Consider the following 22,518-nt stretch of genomic DNA (forward strand, 5'->3'; position numbering starts at 1 on the left):
TCTCTGCTGACCTTGGAACCCTTCCAAGGGCAAGGTGAAAGAAAGCGGGGTGATATCAGGATCTTGACCCAATGTCAAATTTAGTGGAGTTAACTTCCCGACATGCACTGAAACCCATCTCCCTTTAGCTGAAAAAATTCCCCTGCCCCACATATTTGTAAAATTTCAAACCAAGAAAGCCAACTGCATAGTACTATCATAGTTTAAGTTACTTCAGATGTAGTGTGCAAAGTTAACTTGTACTGTAGAATATAGGTAACTTAAGGTTAACCTTTTATAGAGCAACCATTTCTTGATCACTTTTTGAAGTACAAGCAGGTCCTCTGCAATAACAATGTATTTAAATTTTGGCTGTTTATTGGTTTGATGCATGCCAATAATGTATTTCCTGGTTAACTTACCTCTGTGCTGTTAATAGCAAGAGCTTTCTGCAAAAGAGCGGCAGCATCCTGATGTAGCCCAATGTGAATTAGTAGGTTAGCCAGGTTGACTAGTGGAATGTCCATATAATCTTCTGGAACCAGATTCAGTGCTTGTCTCAAACAGTCAAGAGCAGAGGTTGTGTTCCCAATAGCTCGCCAGTACAAACCTGCTTCATTCAATAGTAACCACATTGGAGCAGTTTGCTGGAAAAGAAACAAATCTGCTGCTTTTTCAAATGAAAACAGTGCACTTCACCATCAAAATCAATGAAGAAATAACATTATATAAGGCACAGTGAACAGTTACATGAATTCAAAACATTTCCCTCCAGTCATGTATACATTACAAACTTCTAATTAAAGAATAGTTATAGTGAGAATAACGTGTTCTGTCTTGTATGAGAATGATGAGCGAGATAGGAGTATGATAAGTTAGAATAACTTGTTCTGTCTTGTAAGAGAATACTGTGGGTATAACGAAGCTCAATATCAACAGGACTTATTGCACAACCATTGAAAATATTCACATCTCTTTCACAATTGGTGTATGACTGTATAAATGAACATAAACTACATTGTGTGGTTAATCTTCAAGTTAGCCAATGAATAATGGCATTTGGACAGTAATTCAGAACTTTACATATTGCTAGGAAGACTAAGGAGAGGCAATATGAACTAACTGGTACAAGTTTGAAGGTGTGCAGGAACAGAGAAGCCTGGGATGTAAGGATGCAAATCTTTGAAAGTGGCAAGACAAATTTCAGAATGCTGTTAAAGCAGAAGAGGTCCTTGGCTTTATTAATGGAAGAATAGAATACAAAGGTAAGTTAGGCTAAGCCCTTATAAATCACTGGTTAGGTCTCAGTTGGAGCAGTGCGTTTAAATATGGACACCACATTTGAGAAAAGGTTGCTAAGGCCTTGAGAGGGTGTGAAAGGGGTTAACTAGAATGAACAAGGATAAGTAGGAAAGCAAATTGTGAGCAGGATACAGAGTCTGCAAAGGGACTTAGGTAAGTGAGTAGGCAAATATTTAGCAGATGAAGTGTAATCTGGGAACCTATGAGGTTGTCCATTTTGGCAAGAAGAATAGAAAAGCAGAGTATTATTTAAACAGGGCGAGACTGCAGAATTCTGGGATACAGAGGGATCTGAACACAAGAAATAGGAGCAGGAGTAGACCACAGGGCCCATCGAGCCTGCTCTGCCATTCAATACGATCGTGGCAGATCTTGGGTTTCAACTCCATTTTCCCACCTGCTCCCAGTATTCCCTTAATCCCCTGACAGACCTGGTACATGAATCACAAAATGTTAGCCATGCAAGTACAGCAGGTAATTAGGAAGGCAAAATCAACGTTGGCCTTTATTGAAAGGGGAATGGAGTATAAAAGTGGGGGAGTCTTGCTACAACCGTACAGGATATTAGTGAGACCACACTTGGAGTACTGTGTACCGTTTTGGTCTCCTTACTTAAGTAGGGATATACTTGCATTGGAAACAGTTCAGAGAAGGTTTACTGGGCTCATTCCTGGAATGAAGGGGTTGTCTTATGAGGAAAGGTTGAGCCTATACGCATTGGAGTTTAGAAGAGTGGGAGGTGATCTTGTTGAAACATGCAAGATTTTGAAGGGGCTTGATAGGGTAATGCTGAGACGTGGTTTCCCCTCATGGGACAACCTAGAACTAGGGGGCACAGTTTCAAAATAAGGGGTTTCAATTTAAGACAGAGATGAGGAGAAATTTCTTCTCTCAGAGGGCCACAATCAGATCAGCCATCATCTTATTGAACATCGGTGCAGACTTGAAGGGTTGAATGGCCTACTCCTGTTCCTATTTACTATGATTTTATTACTTCAGTTATGTGGAGAGACTGGAGAAATGGGGCCTATTCTTAGAGCAGAATAGGTTAAGAGGTGATTTAATAGGCGTTTGAAATTATGAAAGGTTTTGGTAAAGTATATGCGGAGAAACTGTTTGCAATGGTAGAACAGTTGGTAACCAGAGACGACAGATTTACCGTAATTGGGAGAAACCAGAGGTGGCGTGAAGAAACATTTTTATATCATTGTGATCTGGAATACACTGCCAAAAGGCTGGTAGATTGAATAGCAACATCCAAAACAGAAATTGTATAAATACTGGAAGGAAAAAAACCACAAGGCTAAGGGAAGGAGTAGCTGACTGAGACTAATTGGACATCTAATATCTGGTGCAGGCATGATGAACCGAATGGCTTCCTTCCATGCTGTATTATTTTGAGGTTAGGCTCCCAAGAGTTAGCAGTAACAATCCGACAGAATAAATGGCAAAAGAAAACATAACATTTTAATCTTAATTGGCTTTATTTAAATGAGGTAGCATAAATCAGCTGCAGTACTGACTAATCAGAGATTTTGCTTCTCTAGATTAAATGGAGATTGTTGATCTGTTTGTGGGTAGGGGGCACAAATGTGACAGGTTAATATTAAATACAGGATAACACATTTTGTAAGAGGAGTTATTCCCTAAGTGTTAAAAGATTCATCATTCACACACTGCTAATCAGTTATAAAAGTATGGGATAGACAGAATGAAATAGTGAAGCAAATGCTTAGCAATTCAGAATTAGATAGGAATATAATTGTTTCAACAATTGAGCAACAGGATTGTTTTTGGCTAGAGACTACTCGGTGGGTCAGTTAGCAGTGGAAATCAGAAGTTAGCCAATGTTACTAGCCTTCCATGGGACTAAGAGTCATTGGATATGGACAGAATTTAAAAAGGAACACAACAGGGAGTATAAAGGAAAAAAAGGGGCACTGGAAAACATGGGAAAAGAGAAATATATGAAATAGCTGAGTGTAGAACAAGATATAAAATGGTGGGAGTGATATTATCAGGCAGAGTGGTGTTCATTCAAAGTACCAACCCTGTTCCATCTCATACTCCACCCTCCAAAACACCCGCGCCTCGTTCTACATTTCCAGCACAAAATGCCAGAGGAAAAAGGTCCGAAGTCAGGGCCAGAAAGTGCTTAGTAAAAAGATGAGGTCCTCTGACTTCTGGCATGTGCAGTAGGTCATGATTATATCATGCTTGGTTCACAGCAGCTTATGGGAAAGAAAATTCTAGGAAAAACTCATCACCCATTTTGTAGAGTAAAACACATCAGTGTTTTAAATGGCTTTTCAGCCAGCCTCGCACTCCTACTGCTGCAAAGTTATGCATCGAGTAGGGGCTGCCCAGCAGGGTGGATTCAGTACGGTTAGGAAAATTTTCCATAGGGAGTCAAACAAAATTTTGGTGACTACTATTTTCTTCCACATAAAGAGGGCACTTATATCAAAAACTACTTTCCAAAAACTTCCCTTCTCCTTCAAATTCAGTGATAACTAATATAAAAGAACACCAAGAACAATAATTGTTGAAAAAAAACTTGCATGGGAGACATGTAGACTGGTTAGAATATGAAGAATATAAGATATGCAGAATAAAGGATAATGTTAAGTAGGTATTCTGATATTTGCAAATGTATTTTTGGGAAGCAACAAGCAGTTTTTGAAGGAAGCTGATGCAGTTCACATCAATGACCATGCCATACACATTTATTATATGTACAAAAATAGAGTCATAAGGAAGAGGTCTAAAGTGCTGGAGACTCTCAACTTTACATCACCTCTAATCTGACATACAAAAATTATTTGCTCACCTTTTCAATAGCTTGTGAGATGACCTCTCCAACTTGTTCCTCGATAATACTCAAGTGAGAAAACAGAGCCTATTCAAAAACAAGCAAATTACAGTTGTAATTCGGAGATACAAAGAGCATCCGGCATGGTGTATTGCATGTCCTCTTTGCAGTGCAGGTCTCTTGGTAGCAAACAAGCAAAAAATAAACTGTAGTCATCTCCAATGCATAGGCAAAACAGTCACAACACTTCAGAGTACTTCCCTATAATTCAATTGCTTTCAAATATTTGAAACAGATATACAAACTGGTGTGTTTATTTCAATAGATGGAAGCACATTTGTTCAATGTGAACCCATTTGTTTTATATTTAATAAAATGGGAAATATGGAATATTTTGCAACTTAAAGTGTTTCCACTATATCAGTACAGTTCATCCAGCCAATAAGCTGCAAAATTACTTGAATGCACTGGCTTAATATGGTGAGGCATGTACTAACCATTGCACTCCTGTTTTAATTGAAATCATAAGTGCCCTTTGTGGTATTTTCACCACTTGTACATCAGTTTCTAATCATTGTGCTGTACAAGTAGAAAATGCTATTTCCTCAACCATACCTCTGGGGTTGGGAATGGCGTTTTATTAATTTGGAAACAGAGGGTGTAAACAAATGGCTGGTCAACCAGTGAAATAATGATGTAATTTTCCTAAGAAACTGGACAGTTTTAGGGTAAAAAGTAATGATAAAATGTGAACATAAGAACTAGGAGCAGGAGTAGGCAATTCAGCCCCTCGAGCCTGCCCTGCCATTCATTACGATCATGGCCGATCTCATTTCGGTCTCAGCTCCAATTTCCTGCCCTCTCCCAATAACCGTTCAACCAAAATGTTGGGCTCTACCGTGTTTGGAACTAGATGAGAAGATATACAAGGAACACAGAGACAGCAATTCTAAAATGTGAAAATTAGATGGGGAAAAGCAGGATAGTGACTGCAAATTAAGACTAACAATAAAAGGGATGATACCCAACAAACTTGAGTGAATTTACCAATTTAGGAAGAAATACTGGATCTAGTTTTCAGCAAGTTAGGCACCAAAGGCCTTCATTGCAAGGAGGCTGGAGTACAAGTACAATAAAGCCTTGCAACAATTGTACGGCTTTTGGTGAGACCACATCTGGAGTATTGTGAGCCGTTTTGGTTTCCATATTTAAGGAAGGATATACTTGCCTAGGAGGCTGTATAGCGAAGGTTCACTAGATTAGTTCCTGGGATGACAGGGTTATCCAATGATGAAAGGATGAGTGAACTGGGCCTATGCTCTCTGGAGTTAAGAGGTGATCTCACTAAAACATGCAAGATTCTGAAGAAGCTTTACAGGGTAGATACTGAGAGGTTGTTTCCACTGGCTGGGGAATCTAGAACATGGGCACAGCCTCAGGATAAGGGGTTGATTATTTAGGACTGAGGTGAGGATAATTTCTTCACTCAAAGGGTTACGAATCTTTGGAATTCTCTACAAAAAAAGAGTTGCGGATGTTCCATTGTTCAGCATACTTAAGGCTGAGACAGACAGATTTTTGGCATCAGGGAATCGAAGGATAGGAGGAGTGGGCTGAAAAGTGGAGTTGAGGTGGAAAGTCAGCTATGATTGTTTTCAATAGCAGAGCAAGCTCGAGGGGCCTTATGGTCTACTCTTGCTCTCCTATTTCTTTTGTTCTGGCTCACGGGCTTGTAACTCCTTTGCAGGCTCTATCACCAGTTTCTCTTTTATCGAACCATGCTCAACCATGCCTAGATACTGCACTGCCAGTGGTTTAGGATTCAACAAGACTTGTACAATGTGGCTTTCAGTCAAGAAAAATAATTACCTGCTTGGCATAGTAGTCTGGCATTCCAGATTTCAAATCCGGCCTGTTTTCCAGTTCTTTCACTAGGTGGTACAGCTTTTCATTATTGCGGAAATCTAACATGGAAGAACAGTCAGGAAGGCGGCCAGCCACATCTCTATCTTGCTTTTCTGAAGATGTCAGGAGTGATCGGACACTGGCAAAAAGAAAAAAAAAATCTCAATTGTTTACTGATTCGCAAAATTAACAGAACTGATAAAATTTACCCAAAATTGAAAGCAAATACTTGTCATACAGGTTATATATTGATGATAAAGTATTAAATTGCAGAATCTGATTAGTGTGTTTAATCTACATAGTTTTCCTAGGTTGTTAAATATAAGCTGATAGTAGTACATGACACACTGGCAAAGGGACATCTGTCATAGGAAAAATGTTAGAAGCTATTACTAAAGATGTTATAGCAGGGCACTTAGAAAGATTCAAGGCAATCAGGTGAGCCAACATGTTTTTGTAAAAGGGAAATCATGTTGAACCAATTTATTATAGTTCTTTGAAGGAGTCACATGTGCTGTGGGTAAAGGGGAACCTGTGGGTGTACTGTACTTAGATTTCCAGAAGGCATTTGATAAAGTGCCATGTCAAAGGTTATTGCAGAAAATAAAAGTTCATGATGTAGGGGGTAACATATTAGCATAGATAGAAGATTGGCTAGCTAAAAGGAAGCAGAGAGTTGGCATAAATGGGTCTTTTTCTGGTTGGCAGGATGTGACGAGTGTTGTTCCATAGGGATCAGTGCTGGAACCACAACTTTTTACAATTCATATAAATGACTTGGATGAAGGGGCCGAAGGAAGAGTGGCTAAATTTGCTGATGACACAAAGATAGGTAGGAAAGTAAATTGTGAAGAGGACGTAAGGAGGCTGCAAAGTGACATAGATAGGTTAAGCGAGTGGGCAAAGACCTGGCAAATGGAATATAATGTGGGCAAATGTGAAATTATTCATTTCGGCAAGAAGATTATTTGAATGGTGAGAGATTGCAGAGCTCAGATTCAGAGGGATCTGGGTGTCCTCGTGCATGAATCGCAAAAGATTAGTATGCAGGTACAGCAGATAATTAGGAAAGTTAATAGAATGTTATAATTTGTGAGGAGAATTGATTACAAAAATAGGGAGATTATGCTTCAGTTATACAGGGCACTGGTGAGACCACATCTGGAGTATTGTGTACAGTATTGGTCTCCTTATTTAAAGATGTTAATATGTTAGCAGCTCAGAGAAGGTTTACTAGACTAAAACCAGGAATGGGTGGGTTGTCTTATGAGGAAAGGCTGGACAGGTTAGGCTTGTATTCACTGGAATTTATAAGAGTAAGAGGCGACTTAACTGAAACCTTTAAGATCCAGAGGGGTCTTGACAGGGGGGATGTGGAGAGGATGTTTTCTCTTGTGGGAGTATCTAGAACTAGGGGTAACTGTTTAAAAATAAGGGGTTGCTCATTTAAGACAGAGATGAGGAGAAATTTTTTTCTCTGAGGGTCGTGAGTCTTTGGAACTCTCTTCTTCAAAAGATAGTGGAAGCAGAATCTTTGAATAGTTTTAAGGCTGAGCCAGATAGATTATTGATCAACAAGGGGGGTTGAAAGATTATCAGGGTTGGCAGAAGTGTGGGGTTGAGGTTACATTCAGATCAGCCATGATCTTATTGAATGGTGGGGCAGGCTCGAGGGGCCGAATGGCCTACTCCTGCTCCTAATTCGCATGTTCGTAAAGTGTCATTATTTGAGGTATATGGCTGATATCACATTGCTCCATTTTGGACAGCCAAGAACACATTTCCTTGAACAGTAAGCATTTCTTTACAAGAACATAGACAGGACATGGTAAACACATTTCCGGATTGAAATAACTGAAAACTATTCAAGTTTCATTATTGCTGTTATTTATTAAGTCGGAACCATTTCTACTTCTAGCTTTATAACAAAGTCCAACCATACACATTTCCTGGAAACAACAAAAGTTTGATTGTAGAAAATAAAAAATCTGTAAGCATTATTGTTCTGTGGCTATGGTATTACTACAGCTTAGGAAAACACTTTCTTGTACTTGGTTGCCAACATGTCATCCCAGTACCATATAAAATACCTCATTTTTCAACAGCAATATCCAAATTCTTACCCAAAACCTTTGTACTCTGGAGGTAGAAAGTATGTTGGAAGATCAGATGCAGTGGGGAGAGTGGGATAGGTGTGCAGACAGTCCAACCTTTTGGGCCATAATATATCCTGACAACATAAAAAGCACACAAATAAATATTACATATCTTAGTACTGCACTTGTCATCCCAACCAAATATATTTTTCTTGAACACTTACCAATTTTTTTTCCAGTAAATTTCTAAGGAATCAAAGTAGAAGACAAATACCTGAACTTGTGGTAATTTCCGAACAAAATAATACTCCAAACTACCGTATACAAAATAAGTATTTTTTGTCACTTCTCCCAATTCCCAGTGAACAAGGTTAGGTAGGCAACCTGCTGTTGCAAGCCTGACTACTCCACTTTGCAACTGGCTGCATTGAATTATGCCAGTGCAAGCTGGGGTGACCCTCCTTTGAATTTTTCTTTCTTACTTCCCTGTTTAGGGCTAGGGGAATAGAAAAGGCATAACCTTCTGCACAATTGGCTAATCAGAGATGCCTTATCATCTCTGGGGAGCAGTGTACGTGATTGCCAGTGCTCTGCCTAGGGGTTCATAAAAGCCCTGTGTCATTAGTGCAGAATATTATACCAAAGCAGAGCGGCCCAATAAAAGCATCCCAAAATGTCTTTTAGCACAGCATTTATAACAAAGTCAGACAGACTTACTGCCAGTGTATGTCGATCCTACACGAACATGGAGCTGAAACAATTGATAAAACTACAATTTAAATCAATCTTTCATTGTCACAAAGGACAGCTTCAACAATTTGTTCAAACAATGCAAAATAAAAAAATTACATTAGATCAAAAAAACATCAATTAAGATGTCATTAGGAAGTAATGACAAGTAAAAACGGAAAGTGCATGAATAGATTCAAACTAAAACCAAAACCTTGATTGGATTATCAATGAGTGATACCTTGAAGGAAACAAACTGTTCTGCAAATGTTAAATATAGTGTTGGCTTGCAGGAATAACGTCCTGGTTCAAGAATTTTGCTCCTATAAGGATTCAGAATATATTTATTAAATTCCCCATTAAAACAAATAACTGAAGTGGGATGAGGGAAGGTAGGTGGGGGGGGTTGGGGTGGTGGAGAAAGAAGTAAAACAAGACCCTAAATATATCTCATCTTTCCTTCTCTATGGCTTACATTGTAGCTTGAGAAATCCTTTCCCCATATATTCAACACGGATCGACCTGCTGGTGATGATGGAAATTGCTGTTGTAGGTTGCTCCAAGTCATATTCATCACCAACTTCATCTCAACGGGCATCATACTGGAGGTAGAACTGTCCTCGCCAAACTGAAAGAGAAAATGTGCACTTGCATGTCTTTAACCGTTGCTTTTGAAAACAATGAAATATCAGCTCCAAGCACTATTCCAATAATGTAAGACATACTGAGTACCCACAGAGTGATCCAATTAAGCTCCTTCCATGATAGCCCAGTTAAACCTTCTGGAGCAAGTACCAAGTCTTACAGATTTCCAAAAATGGAAGAATAAGGGGAAGCTTAATGGAGGTTCAATTTATTGCAATCTGAAGGAGGGCTAAAAAACACAGGAAAACAATTGGAATGAGTGACCTATCTGGCTTGACTGGAGAATACAAAAGCTTCAAGTGACAAAAGCAGGAGGAACTATCTTACAAATTCTTTTTAAAAAAGCCTAGGGTATTCTGAAAACGTCATTGCTTGCATGAAGTGCTGGCCAATTCTGTATGAAATGAGAGATTTGAAAAAAAATCAATTACTACAGATTTTAAAAAATGTTTTTCAAGTATTTAAAGTCGTAATTGATGTTGGCGTCCATAAAACGTAAACCAAATTTAAAAGGTAAGATTTCCAGGAAAAAAATGGCTCAGATTTTGCAGTTGTAACAAGAGTGCAACTGCCAGCATTCACCTTTATTACTCCATGGAACTGACAACAACTTCTGGTGCCCGGAAATGTGCAGTTAAATGTAGAGATTGATGTCAGTGATTCCCTCAATTGTGTGTGGTGTTCAAGTCCCCGCAGATGGTAATGTTTAAAAAATAATGGAACTGATAAGATAATCCACGATTATGCTATAACATTCTTGTTAAACGCTCCCCAAGTTCTTAATGGTGAACCAAGTCAGAACTACAGCTAAGCAACTTCTCTGTGCTTGGAGTATTAACTTCATATTCATGTAATGGCAATTTTTTTCCATTATGATGAAAATTACAGCTTAATAATTTTTTTTTTAAGGTTTGTGATATTTCAGCTTCTAATCGTGTACACCCCAATCTTTGTTTCATTCCCTGTAAAATTTGTAAAACATGAGGATAATCAGTGTACTTTATTTCCTGGGTTGTTGTCTGAGAATACTTCAATGTAATTGGTTACTTCTCCTGCTTGATCACATCGTTATTGCTGAATGGTCAGATATCCCCTTGACTTGGTGCTCATTCAGATTACTGATGGGAAAGGCAAACTCCATGTCACAGAGATCGCTAGATCTTTGGGGGGGGGCAGTTTTCTTCGAGGTCAGGAGCGAGTGCTATCATGCAAAATTTGGCCAATATCTTAAAGAAATTATACAATCTTTAAATTCCATCTGGCAATGCCTCTGCTTTCTGGAAAGGTAACCTTTACATGACTATACCTGCCAAAAAATTTTGTCATTCACATGTTAGGCACTTATTTCAATCCGCAGTCAATTTTCTTAAGACAAGTTTAACGTAAATAGTGGAGTTGAAATAGTACTTCTGTGGGTCAAATGCAGTGCAGCTTCGGTGAACCAAATCTCAACCACAAATGTCATCACAATCTCAAGCAGCAACTATTCAAATTATGTATTTTTGAAGGCATGGCCTTTTACAAAGTTCATTACTAACAACTTGTAGATCTCTTGTGGGATTGCCCAGGGGTAGTCCAGGATCTGGACTCGCCTCTGACAGTTACACAGTCCTGCTACAACTTAAAAGCAACAACATTTAGACCATAAGACATAGGAGCAGAAATTAGGCCATTTGGCCCATCGAGTCTGCTCCGCCATTCAATCATGGCTGATAAGTTTCGCAACCCCATTCTCCTGCCTTCTCCCCCTAACCTTTGATCCCCTTACCAATCAAGAACCTATCTATCTCGGTCTTAAAGAAACTCAATGACCTGGCCTCCACAGCCTTCCGTGGCAATGAATTCCATAGATTCACCACTCTCTGCCTAAAGAAGTTTCTCCTCATCTCTGTTCTAAAAGGTCTTCCCTTTACTCTGAGGCTGTGCCCTCGGGTCCTAGTCTCTCCTGTTAATGGAAAAATCTTCCCCACGTCCACTCTATCCAGGCCTTTCAGTATTCTGTAAGTTTCAATCAGATCCTCCCATATCCTTCTAAACTCCTTCGAGTATAGACCCAGAGTCCTCAAACATTCCTCATATGTTAAGCCTTTTATTCCTGGGGTCATTCTCGTGAACCTCCTCTGGACCCTCTCCAGGGCCAGCACATCCTTCCTGAGATATGGGGCCCAAAATTGCTCACAATATTCTAAATGTGGTCTGACCAGAGCCTTATAAAGCCTCAGCAGCACATCCCTGCTTTTATATTCTAGTCCTCTTGAAATAAATGCCAACATTGCATTTGCCTTCCTAACTACTGACTCAACCTGCGAGTTAACCTTAAGAGAATCCTGGACTAGGACTCCCAAGTCCCTTTGCACTCCAGATTTCTGAATTCTCTCCCCATTTAGAAAATAATCTATGACTCTATTCTTCCTACCAAAGTGCCTCACACTTCCCCACATTGTATTCCATCTGCCACTTCTTTGCTCATTCTCCTAACCTATCTAAATCCTTCTGCAGCCTCCCCGCCTCCTCAATACTACCTGTCCCTCCACCTATCTTTGTATCATCTGAAAACTTATCCAGGATGCCCTCAGTTCCTTCATCTAAATCATTAATGTATAAAGTGAAAAGTTGTGGTCTTAACACTGACCCTTGCGGAACTTCACTAGTCACCGGCCGACATCCTGAGAAGGACCCCCTTATCCCCACTCTCTGCCTCCTGCCAGCTATTACTGAAGAAATTAACATTATTGACTCAAGAAAAAATAATGCAATCCTGGTGTTAAAAGATAATGGTTACAAATTTTTGTAATACCATATTTAGGGGGGAAAATTGATTAAAACAGAGAAAGCAAAGGCTGGTGAGAGATAGAGACACATGGCAAGGGGTCACTAGCAGTGTGCCAAATGAATCAGTGCTTGTGACATTATTGTTGTGGCTATATATAAATAATCTGGAAATTGGAACAGAAATAAAGCTATACAAGTTTACAGGTGACAGCAAACTATGCTGGGGGGGGGGGTGGTTAAATAACAGACAACGGAAAGATCAAGACAGAACTAAAAGCTGACTAGTCCCCAGGCCCTGATGGACTTCATCGTAGAGTCTTAAAAGAAGTGGCTGCTGAGATAGTAAATGCATTGGTTTTAATTTTCCAAAATCCCCTAGATTCTGGAAAGGTCCCATCAAATTGAAAAATAGTGACTGTGACTCCTCTCTCAAGAAAGAAGGGAGAGAGAAAGCAGGAAACAACAGGCCAGTTAGCTTAACATCTGTCATAGGGAAATGCTGGAATCTTTTATTAAAGAAGTCATGGCGGGGCACTTAGAAAATCTCAAAGCAATCAGGCCGAATCAACATGGTTTTGTGAAAGGGAAATTCATAGGGTGTGGGCTTCGCTGGCTGGGCCAGCATTTATTGCCCATCCCCAGTTGCTCTTGAGGTGGTGGTGGTGAGCTGCCTTCTTGAACCTCTGCACTCCATGTGGTGTAGGTACACCCACAGTGCTGTTAGGGAGGGAGTCCCAGGGTTTTGACCCAGTGACAGTAAAGGAACTATATTTATAAATATATTTCCAAGTCATGATGGTGAGTGGCTTGGAGGGGAACTTGCAGGTGGTGATGTTCTCACCATTGGCTAATTAATTGGAGGTCTTTGAGGAAGTAACAAGCAACATGGATAGAGGGGAACCTGTGGATGTGCTCTACTTAGATTTCCAGAAGGCATTTGACAAGATGCCACATCAAAGGTTGCTATGCAAGATAAGTGCTCATGGTGTAGAGAGTAACATATTGGCATGGACTGAGGATTGGTTAGCTAACAGGGAGCACAGAGTAGGTATAAATAGCTCATTTTTGGGTTGGCAAGATGTGATGAGTGGAATGCCACAGGAATCAGTGCTGGGGCCTCAACTATTTACAATTTATATCAATGACTTCGATGAAGGAACCGAATGCAATGCTAAACTTGATGATACAAAGATATTTAGGAGAGTAGGCTGTGAAGATGACATAAGGAGTCTGCAAAGGCATATAGATAGGTTAAGTGAGTCGGCAAAATTTGACAGATGGAGTATAATGTGGGAAAATGTCCACTTTGGCAGGAAAAATAGAAAAGCAGCATATTATTTAAATGGAGAGAAGTTGCAGAACTTTAGGGTACAGAGGGATCTGGGTGTCCTGGTACATGAATCAGGAAAGGTTAGTATACAGGTACAGCAAGTGATTAGGAAGGCAAATGGAATGCTGGCATTTATTGCAAGGGGAATGGAATACGGGAATGGAATATAAAAGTAGAAAAGTTTTGCTACATTTATACAGGGTGTTGGTAAGACCACACCTGCAGTATTGTATAGAGTTCTGGTCTCCTTACTTAAGAAAGGATGTAAATGTGTTAGAAGCAGTTCAGAGGAGGCTCATTCAACTAATACATGGAATGTGGGTGAATGAGAGGTGATCTTATTGAAACATATAAGATCCTGAGGGGACTTGACAGGATGGATGCTGAAACGATGTTTCCCTTTGTGGGAGAGACTAAAACTAGGGACACAGTTAAAAATAAGGGTTCTCCCATTTAAAATGGAGATGAGGGGACATTTTTTCTCTCAGAGGATCTTGTGTTTTTGGAAATGTCCTCCCCAGAGAGCAGTGGAGACAGGAACATTGAATATTTTTAGGGCAGAGGTACCCTGCAGATAGATTCTTGACTAACAAGGGAGCCAAAGGTTATCAGGGATAAGCAGGAATATGCAATTGGGGCTACAATCAAATCAGCCATGATCTTGTTGAATGGCTTCAGCCAGTGGAGAGTTTTCCCCCTGATGCCCACTGACTCCAGTTTTGCTAAGCTCCTTGGTGCCACACTCGCTCAAATGTAGCCTTGATGTCAAGGGCAGTCACTTTCACCTCACCTCGGGAGTTCAGCTCTTTTGTCCATGTTTGAACCAAGGCTGTAATGAGGTCAGGAGCTGAGTGGCCGTGACGGAACCCAAACTGGGTGTCAGTGAGCAGTTAATTGCTAAGCAAGTGCCGCTTGATAGCACTGCTGATGACCCCTTCTATTACTTTACCCATGATTGAGAGTAGGCTGATGGGGTGGTAAGTGGCCAGGTTGGATTTGTCCTGCCCACAGTACATACCTGGGCAATTTTCCACATAGCTGGGGTAGATGCCAGTGTTATAGCTGTAATGGAACAGCTTGGCTAGGGGCGCGGCAAGTTCTGGAGCACAAGTCTTCAATGCTATTGCCGGAATGTTGTCAGGGCCCATAGTCTTTGCAGTATCCAGTGCCTTCAGCCGTTTCTTGATATCACGTGGAGTAAATTGAATTGGCTGAAGACTAACGTGTGTGATGCTGGGGACCTCCAGAGGAGCCGGAGATTGATCATCCACTTGGCACTTCTGGCTGAAGACTGTAGCAACTACTTCAGCCTCATCTTTTCCACTGATGTGCTGGGTTCCTCCATCATTGAAGATGGGGATATTTGTGGAGCCGCCTCCTCCACTGAGTTGTTTAACTGTTCACCACCATTTATGACTGGATGTGGCAGGACTGCAGAGCTTAGATCTGATCCGTTGGTTGTGGGATCACTTAGCTGTCTATCACTTGCTGCTTTTGCTGCTTGGCATGCAAGTAGTCCTGTGATACAGCTTCACCAGGCTGACACCTCATTTTGCCTGCTGCTGTTCCTGGCATGCCCTTCTGCAATCTTCATTGAACCAGGGTTGATCCCCTGGCTTGATGGTAATGGTAGAGTGGGGGATATGCCAGGCTACGATGTTACAGACTGCGTTTGAGTACAATTCTGCTGCTGCTAATGGCCCACAACGCCTCATGGATGCCCAGTCTTGAGTTGCTAGATCTGTTCGAAATCTAACCCATTTAGCACAGTGGTAGTGCCACACTACACAATAGAGGGCATCCTCAATGTGAAGGCAGGATTTTGTCTCCACGACGACTGTGTGGTGGTCACTCCTACCGATACTGTCATGGACAGGTGCATCTGCGGCAGACAGGTTGGTGAGGATGAAGTACATTTTTCCTTCTTGTTGGTTCTCTCAACACCTGCCGCAGAGCCTGTCTAGCAGCTATGTCCTTCAGGACTCGGCAAACTTGGTCAGTAGTGGTGCTATCAAGCCACTCTTGGTGATGGACATTGAAGTTCCCTGCCTAGAGTACAATCTGTGCCCTTGCCACCCTCAGTGCTTCTTCCAAGTGGTGCTTAACATGGAGAAGCATTGATTCATCAGCTGAGGGAACGCACTACATGGTAATCAGCAGGAGGTTTCCTTGCCCATATTTGACCTGAAGCAGTCCATGTCCAAATGCAGCAAAACCTGAACAATATCCAGGCTTGGGCTGACAAGTAGCAAGTAACATTCGCACCACACAAGTGCCAGGCAACGGCCATCTTCAACAAGAGAGAATCTAAGCATTGCCCCATGAGATTAAATGGTATTATCATCACTGAATCCCCACTATCAAAATCCTGAGGGTTACCATTGACCAGAAACTGAACTGGACTAGCCATATAAATACTGTGGCTACAAAAGCAGGTCAGGGGCTAGGAATCCTGCAGTGAGTAACTCACCTCCTGACTCCCCAAAGCCTGTCCACCAACTACAAGGCACAAGTCAGGAGTGTGATGGAATACTCCCCACTTGCCTGCACAAGTGCAGTTTCCACAACACTTAAGGAGCTTGACACCATCCAGGACAAAGCAGCCTGCTTGACTAGCACCACATCCACAAACATTCACTCCCTCCACCACCGACGCACAACAGCAAGTGTGCACCATCTACAAAATGCACTACAGGATTTCACTAAGGCTTCTTAGATAGCACCTTCCAAACCCATGACCACTACCATCTAGGAGGACAAGGGCAGCAGATACATGGGAACACCACCACCTGCAAGTTCCCCTCCAAGTCACTCACCATCCTGACTTGGAAATATATCGCTGTTCCTTCAGTGTCGCTGGATCAAAATCCTGGAACTTCCTTCCTAACAGCACTGTGGGTGTGCCCACACCACACGGACTGCAACAGTTCAAGAAGGCAGCTCACCACCACCTTCTCAAGGGCAACTAGGGATGGGCAATAAATGCTGGCCCAGCCAGCGAAGTCCTCATCCTCTGAATGCATTAAAAAAAAAGCAGGCTCAAGGGCCAAAAGGCCCCACTCCTGCTCCTAATTCCAAGGTACGTATTAATATTTGTAGGTTAAGGAGTTGGGCTGATGATTTGTTCACATTAACCACCATCCTGGAACTCCCTCCCTAACAGCACTGTTGGTGTATCTCCACCACGTGGACTGCAGCGGCTCAAGACGGCAGATCACCACCACCACCACCTTCTCAAGGGCAATTATGGACGGGCAATAAATGCTGGCCTAGCCAGCGACGCCCCACAACCCATAAAACGAATTTTTAAAAAGCCAATGAAAGGGTTAGAGATTAAGGAAGAGAAATAAACAGCAGGAATACAGATTAAATGGTTCTAACCTATGGCATATAGCACAACCAAATGAATGGTGAGCACTGATGGTTAGCTCACCATGGTAGCATAATGGTTGTTACCAGAAGAGTCATCCACAGGTCTGGATTAATAATCTGGGGACATGAGTTCAAATTTCACATGGCAGCTAGGGAGGTTAAAGATAATTAATTAAATAAATCTGAAATGAAAAAGCTTGTAGCTTTTTAATGGTGACCATAACTACTGGGTTGTTGTAAAGAGAGCCCTAGGACCCTGGAATTTCCTAGTCTTACAATGGGTTGAGGAGTTGGCTGCAGTGGGAGTGAACTGAAAATGAACAGGTACATCAAAGCATTCTAAGATGTGCCAAAATTGCTTTCATCTTGTACCAAACATGAATTGTCTAAATTGCGAGTTTTCTTTATTTTATACCTGTACATGCTCTACTGTATCAAATAGGTCTCCTCTGGTATAGCGCACAGGACGATCCCACTGGCAGTGTAAAATTTGCTGTTTGTTAACCCAGCGACAAAGCTGGTGGTTTCCTAAAAACAAAACACAAATTTAACCTAAATATCCGTTTTTTGTACTGTTGAGTAATTGCTAACCAATTGCAATTTTGGAGTATCACAGGTTAAAGTCTGTTTTGCACATTTTGTGACCTACACTGCTCATCTGGCCATTTCTAGAAAGGAGTGCTATGACTACTAAGCTACTTACTTTAAAAGTTGGATAATTTGTTGGCTAATATGACAAGGAAATAGAACAATTACATGCAGAACTGTTCTCAATAAGGATTTACAGATTAAAGATGTTGGCTCCTATATTATATTACTTCATAAAATAATCATCTTTGCTATCAATGACCTTGAACAAAACTGACAATATTGAAGTTATTCCAAAAGGCGATGTATGAATTCAAAATTATTGTAAAAAAATTGTTTTAAATTGACTACTTCTCTTATGCCTACATGTTTACCTGCAAAATAACCATGTAACTACAGGCAGTGGCTAAAACAGTCCGCTGAGTACAATGAAGTTTCCAACATTGCTGTTTTACATCTTGCACCAAAATTTACCTAGCTGAGTCTCTTTAGCCATTTGTGTTTCATGGATTATATTTCTCAGCAGCTGCTCATCTTGCATAACTTTGTGCTTCTCCAGCAATTCTTGCTGCCTCAGGTAATTATCATGCTGCTTCTGGTACTCCTTCAGTTCATTTAACGTTCGCTGCAGAGATCTAAATACATGAAACATCACAATAGGTCCCATTAATGCAAAGGTTAAAAAAAAGAGTTAAACTGGGATGAAGTTAGGAGTCAAACATGTAAATTTAGTTCCACTGCAACTCAACATTATCCCTGAGTTGTATCTGTAAAATATCTTTGCACAAGACTATTTTATTAAATCTGAAATGACTCACTAATAATGCTTCAGCACTACATTTTTCACATAACTGTCCTTGGGATACATTTTTTAGTTAAAACATAAAGGAAGGTTATTATTCAACTAGAGTTACTTGCATGAATTATGAAAAGCAGCATTGAATTTTATGGTGTTAAGCAGGTTTAATTGTTGACTTCAAAAGAAAATTGGATAAATACTTGAAGGAGAAAAAAAACTGCAGGAATATGTGGAAAAAGAAGCGAGTGGAACTAACTGGATTGCTCTTTGTGAGGTTTGGCACAGACTCTGGGCCCACTGGCCTCCTTCTGGCCTACTAATCTATGGTTCCATGTTAAAAACAAAACTGTAACTGTGTTTCTCCTACATCCAACCATACCTGTGCTGTGCCTCCAGTTTTTGCTCCAGTTTCTGCTGGCACAGGACAGCATGCTTCCGTCTCATTGCATGTTCAAAACCTGGCCTTATAAGCAATGCCTGATCATAGCAGAGTACTGAATGGTTATACTCTCCCAACATCTGGAAAAGAAAGGTACAAATTGCAAATTTCTATCTAAAATTAAGATAGCTTTTAATTTGAGAAACCATCCTATGCTATATGCCATACTTGGGCGCATGGCGCTTGACACTGCTGATGGTACCAGATAACGCAAAAATCCTCCACTTTTGGGCATTGATTCCCTACTTAATAAGATGGCTGTTGGAATCATTTGGAAATTTTTTTAAAAAAACAATTCTGTTATGTCATCTGCTGGTTCTACATTGGTAGATTTGCTATCTACACAGTTGTATTGCAGACAAGTAACATTGTTCAAATAATAATGTCTGGTGGTTTTACTTACAACATCCAAATCAGGATTTCTTGGACCTTTGGCATTCTCTCCGCATGACGGATACTTCACCAGTGTGACGGTGCGCAACACTGAGTGCTAATTGTATTTACGAGACACATGGCTTTGAATTACACTGATACAGCATGAGGCGTAATGTAATTTATTAATATACATGCTGTATGACAATTATTCCACTCAGTTGTAAATAGTTTAGATCTTTGAAACATATTCCGCATTACTGAGAATTTTTTTTTCAGTACTTTCTAAAATCTAACTTGCCACAACAGATCAATTGCTTTTCTGGTTTTAAAACAAATAAAGCATCTTAAACAGGCTTAGATGCAGCAGATAACATTCTCTATAGTCTACGGTCAGGATTTTCCATGCCCGCCGGTGCAGGGTGTTTTGGGTGGCGCGAGCGGACAATACAGCGAGAAGGCCAAAAATCGGTTTCACAACATTGTGAAACCAGTTTGTGATTGTCCACTCCGCCCACCAATGGCAGGCTGTGTTCCCCGCCATCAGCCTTCGGGAGCCTCATTGTAATACGTCAGCAAATCATTTTAAGGTCAGTCCATCGGGCTCATCCCGCCCCGGCTTGATCGTCCGCCCACGTTGGTGGGAAAACACGCCGTGTTTCACAACAGCATATATAAGGTGTGCATTTGGCAGGCTGCACTTCACTCGGGACTTCAAGATTTGTTTGCCAACCTTGCTTCGGGCAGCACTCGCAGTCATCAACGCCAGGCTTCACAGGCAGCACCACATCACACTTAGGAAGGCTCATGGGTAGGTCCCTACCTACCAGGTCAGCCATATGTGGGGGGCTTTTCAATGGCTGCAAGGTAAGGGATTGCTTGGGAAAGGGGGAGAGGTGGCCACAGGCAAGGGAAGAGGTTGCAGGTCTAGGGCTATACGGGGGAAGGGGGGGTGTGTGTGGGGGCACATGTCAATCCATGCAAGTGGCCTCAAGATGGTGAGGGCTGAGGAGGCAGTCTTCAGGGGAGGTGAAGCCAGATGGGCATGTGAGGATGTGAGAGAGAGAATGGGTGGTGATGTCCCTTGAGCTGAGAGTGAGTGAGATGCCAGTGAATGTGTGATGGGCTTGAGTGTGAGAGTTTAGAGTGATGAGATGGTTGCCTTACCCTGGCTGCATGGATGAGATCATTCATCCTCTATCTGCATTGGATGGCCAACCTCTTCTGTGCAACATTGGCATTGATCACCACTGCCATCACCTACCAAGCCAGAGCGGTAATGTAGCTGCTCCTCCTGCAGCCAGAGCCGGGGCTCCAAAAGGCACTCAAGGGCAGTCCATAGCCTTTTGGGGCTATGGCTTCTTTGCTGCAGTCCTGGGCTGGAAGCACTGAGCGCGGCTTTACTTTAAATGTGATGCCTGGCGTGATGAAGCGGCAAGGTGACGGCATCGCAGGCAAATTGAAGCCTGCCCGCCATCGAAACGGCGTGTATCCTAGGATGCATAGTTAATGCAACGGGTTTGGGACAATACTGCCATTGCGGCCGGTGGGTAAAGCATCATTTTACCCGCCCGCTACTGCACTTAGTGCAAATCTGGGACAATTTCGCCCTATATGTAAAAACCAACAAAGGTTGATCTGGTAGCACTGCATACAATTAGATGGCCAGAATCTGAATCCTAGTTTTGGGGAGGATGGGGAGAGAGACAGGTGCGATGGGAAGAAACAAAAGTTCCAAACATTTTTAAATGTTTAGTCACAGGGACCAAAGAGCCATTAAAAAGTGAAGGTAGCCCAGTGGGATAAAGGGGAGGAGAGGGAGGGAGGGAAGAACCTGACAAGTTAAATTCCCATTCTCAGATGCCTAAAATGCAAAATGTGAGGGGCAATACATCAGATGTCATGAAGTTCATACTTGAAATTTTTACTTTTATCTGGACAAGCAGAATTGCCCTGTCCATTTCCACAAGCATGCTGGGAAATTTAGAAAAATACAACCCTGGTTAGATCATAATGCTCGAGATGTGAAAATGATGGAGGGGTGGAGATTGGAAGAAAAATTAATAAATTTTTCCAGGTCCCGACGAGAGCATGAAGCAGCACCGAAGTAATCATCGATGTACCGGAGAAAGAGTTGTGGGAGGGGGCCCTTCACCCCTCCTTAAACCAGCTTATATTTCACCTCTCTCCTAACTATACTTCAGTTCTGTTGAAGGGTCATGTGGACCCGAAACGTCAGCTCTTTTCTTCTCCACCGATGCTGCCAGACCTGCTGAGTTTTTCCAGGTAATTCTGTTTTTGTTTTGGATTTCCAGCATCCGCAGTAGCTTTTTGTTTTTAAGAGAATTCCACAGACTAATGACCCTCAGAAAATAAATTCTCTTCACCTCCCTCTTAAAAGGAAGATCTCTTGTTCTTAAACTGTGTCCTCTCGTTTCAGACTCCCCCACAAGAGCAAACATCCTCCCTTTTAGCTCTAATATGACTGTTGCATGGTATTACAGAACTTGAATATTGCTGAAAAGAGAGACATGATGATCAAGCTTTTCAGTTTGCACTCATCAGGACAATCACAAGAAATTTTGTTTGTCCTGATGATTGCGAGACGAAAAGCTTTGGTGGCATGCCTCTCTTTTCAGCAATATTCTAATATGACTGTTACATATACAGAAATGTTAGACAATAATGTAAAGAAAAAAGTTGTTGCACACGCTAACAAGAATGGAAACAAAATTGACCAGAGAAAAGATTCAGCATACTTACTGCATAAATGTTTCCAAGAGTATAATGGCTGGTGAGGAAGTCAGTGGATACATCTAGTGCTGCATGAACCAATATGGCTGCATCTGCTGAGAAATGGGCTCGGTGCAAGACATTGGCCAAGTTCATCAATGCTATATCTTTATGTTGCCTGTTTAAAAAAATACACACACACACTGTAATATAAGGGTTTTCAACTTTGCTGTTTCTGGGAACCCCTTCCCCGCATCATAAAAATTTCCTGGAACAAGTTGTTTTTCAGTATAAAAATTATACAATTAAACATATATTTACTATTATTTCTGTTTTGCTGGCTTAATATAAAATTAGTTGCTGCTACAGAGTGGCTTCTATCTTATGCTAAAAATCAGCACACCAAGAGAAACTCAGATGGATCACCAGGTACAACATGCACCTATGCTCCAAATTCACTTCCCAATCCAAAATGGTGCATTTTTTTTAAAATTCAAAAAAGATCAACTTTCATGGCTGTTGCACCTCGCATGAGTGATACACCTGGGACTAGACCTTGAGCTCCTGTTGGGAGCAGGTGACTGTTCCATATTTGCTGATGACACAAAACTAGGTGGGAATGTAAGTTGTGAGGAGGATCTTGCA

General features: G+C 41.3%; 1 protein-coding gene across 3 annotated transcripts in view; it reads right to left on the minus strand.

The window, feature by feature from the left end:
- The window catches only part of ttc17 (tetratricopeptide repeat domain 17), a 114,144-nt gene that overhangs the window by 60,425 nt on the left and 31,201 nt on the right, over window positions 1-22,518 (minus strand). For all 3 annotated transcript variants that reach the window (XM_078549564.1, XM_078549563.1, XM_078549562.1), the window contains exons 7-15: window positions 21,904-22,051; window positions 18,709-18,848; window positions 18,005-18,165; window positions 17,358-17,470; window positions 9,299-9,451; window positions 8,122-8,228; window positions 5,963-6,137; window positions 4,112-4,180; window positions 402-626 (exon numbers count right to left, since the gene is read on the minus strand). In XM_078549564.1, the coding sequence (XP_078405690.1) occupies window positions 402-626; window positions 4,112-4,180; window positions 5,963-6,137; window positions 8,122-8,228; window positions 9,299-9,451; window positions 17,358-17,470; window positions 18,005-18,165; window positions 18,709-18,848; window positions 21,904-22,051 (1,291 nt within the window). The remainder of the gene's footprint in view (window positions 1-401; window positions 627-4,111; window positions 4,181-5,962; window positions 6,138-8,121; window positions 8,229-9,298; window positions 9,452-17,357; window positions 17,471-18,004; window positions 18,166-18,708; window positions 18,849-21,903; window positions 22,052-22,518) is intronic.

This window comes from Cetorhinus maximus, chromosome 9 (assembly GCF_964194155.1).
Source record: "Cetorhinus maximus chromosome 9, sCetMax3.hap1.1, whole genome shotgun sequence".
Taxonomy (NCBI): Eukaryota; Metazoa; Chordata; class Chondrichthyes; order Lamniformes; family Cetorhinidae; genus Cetorhinus; species Cetorhinus maximus.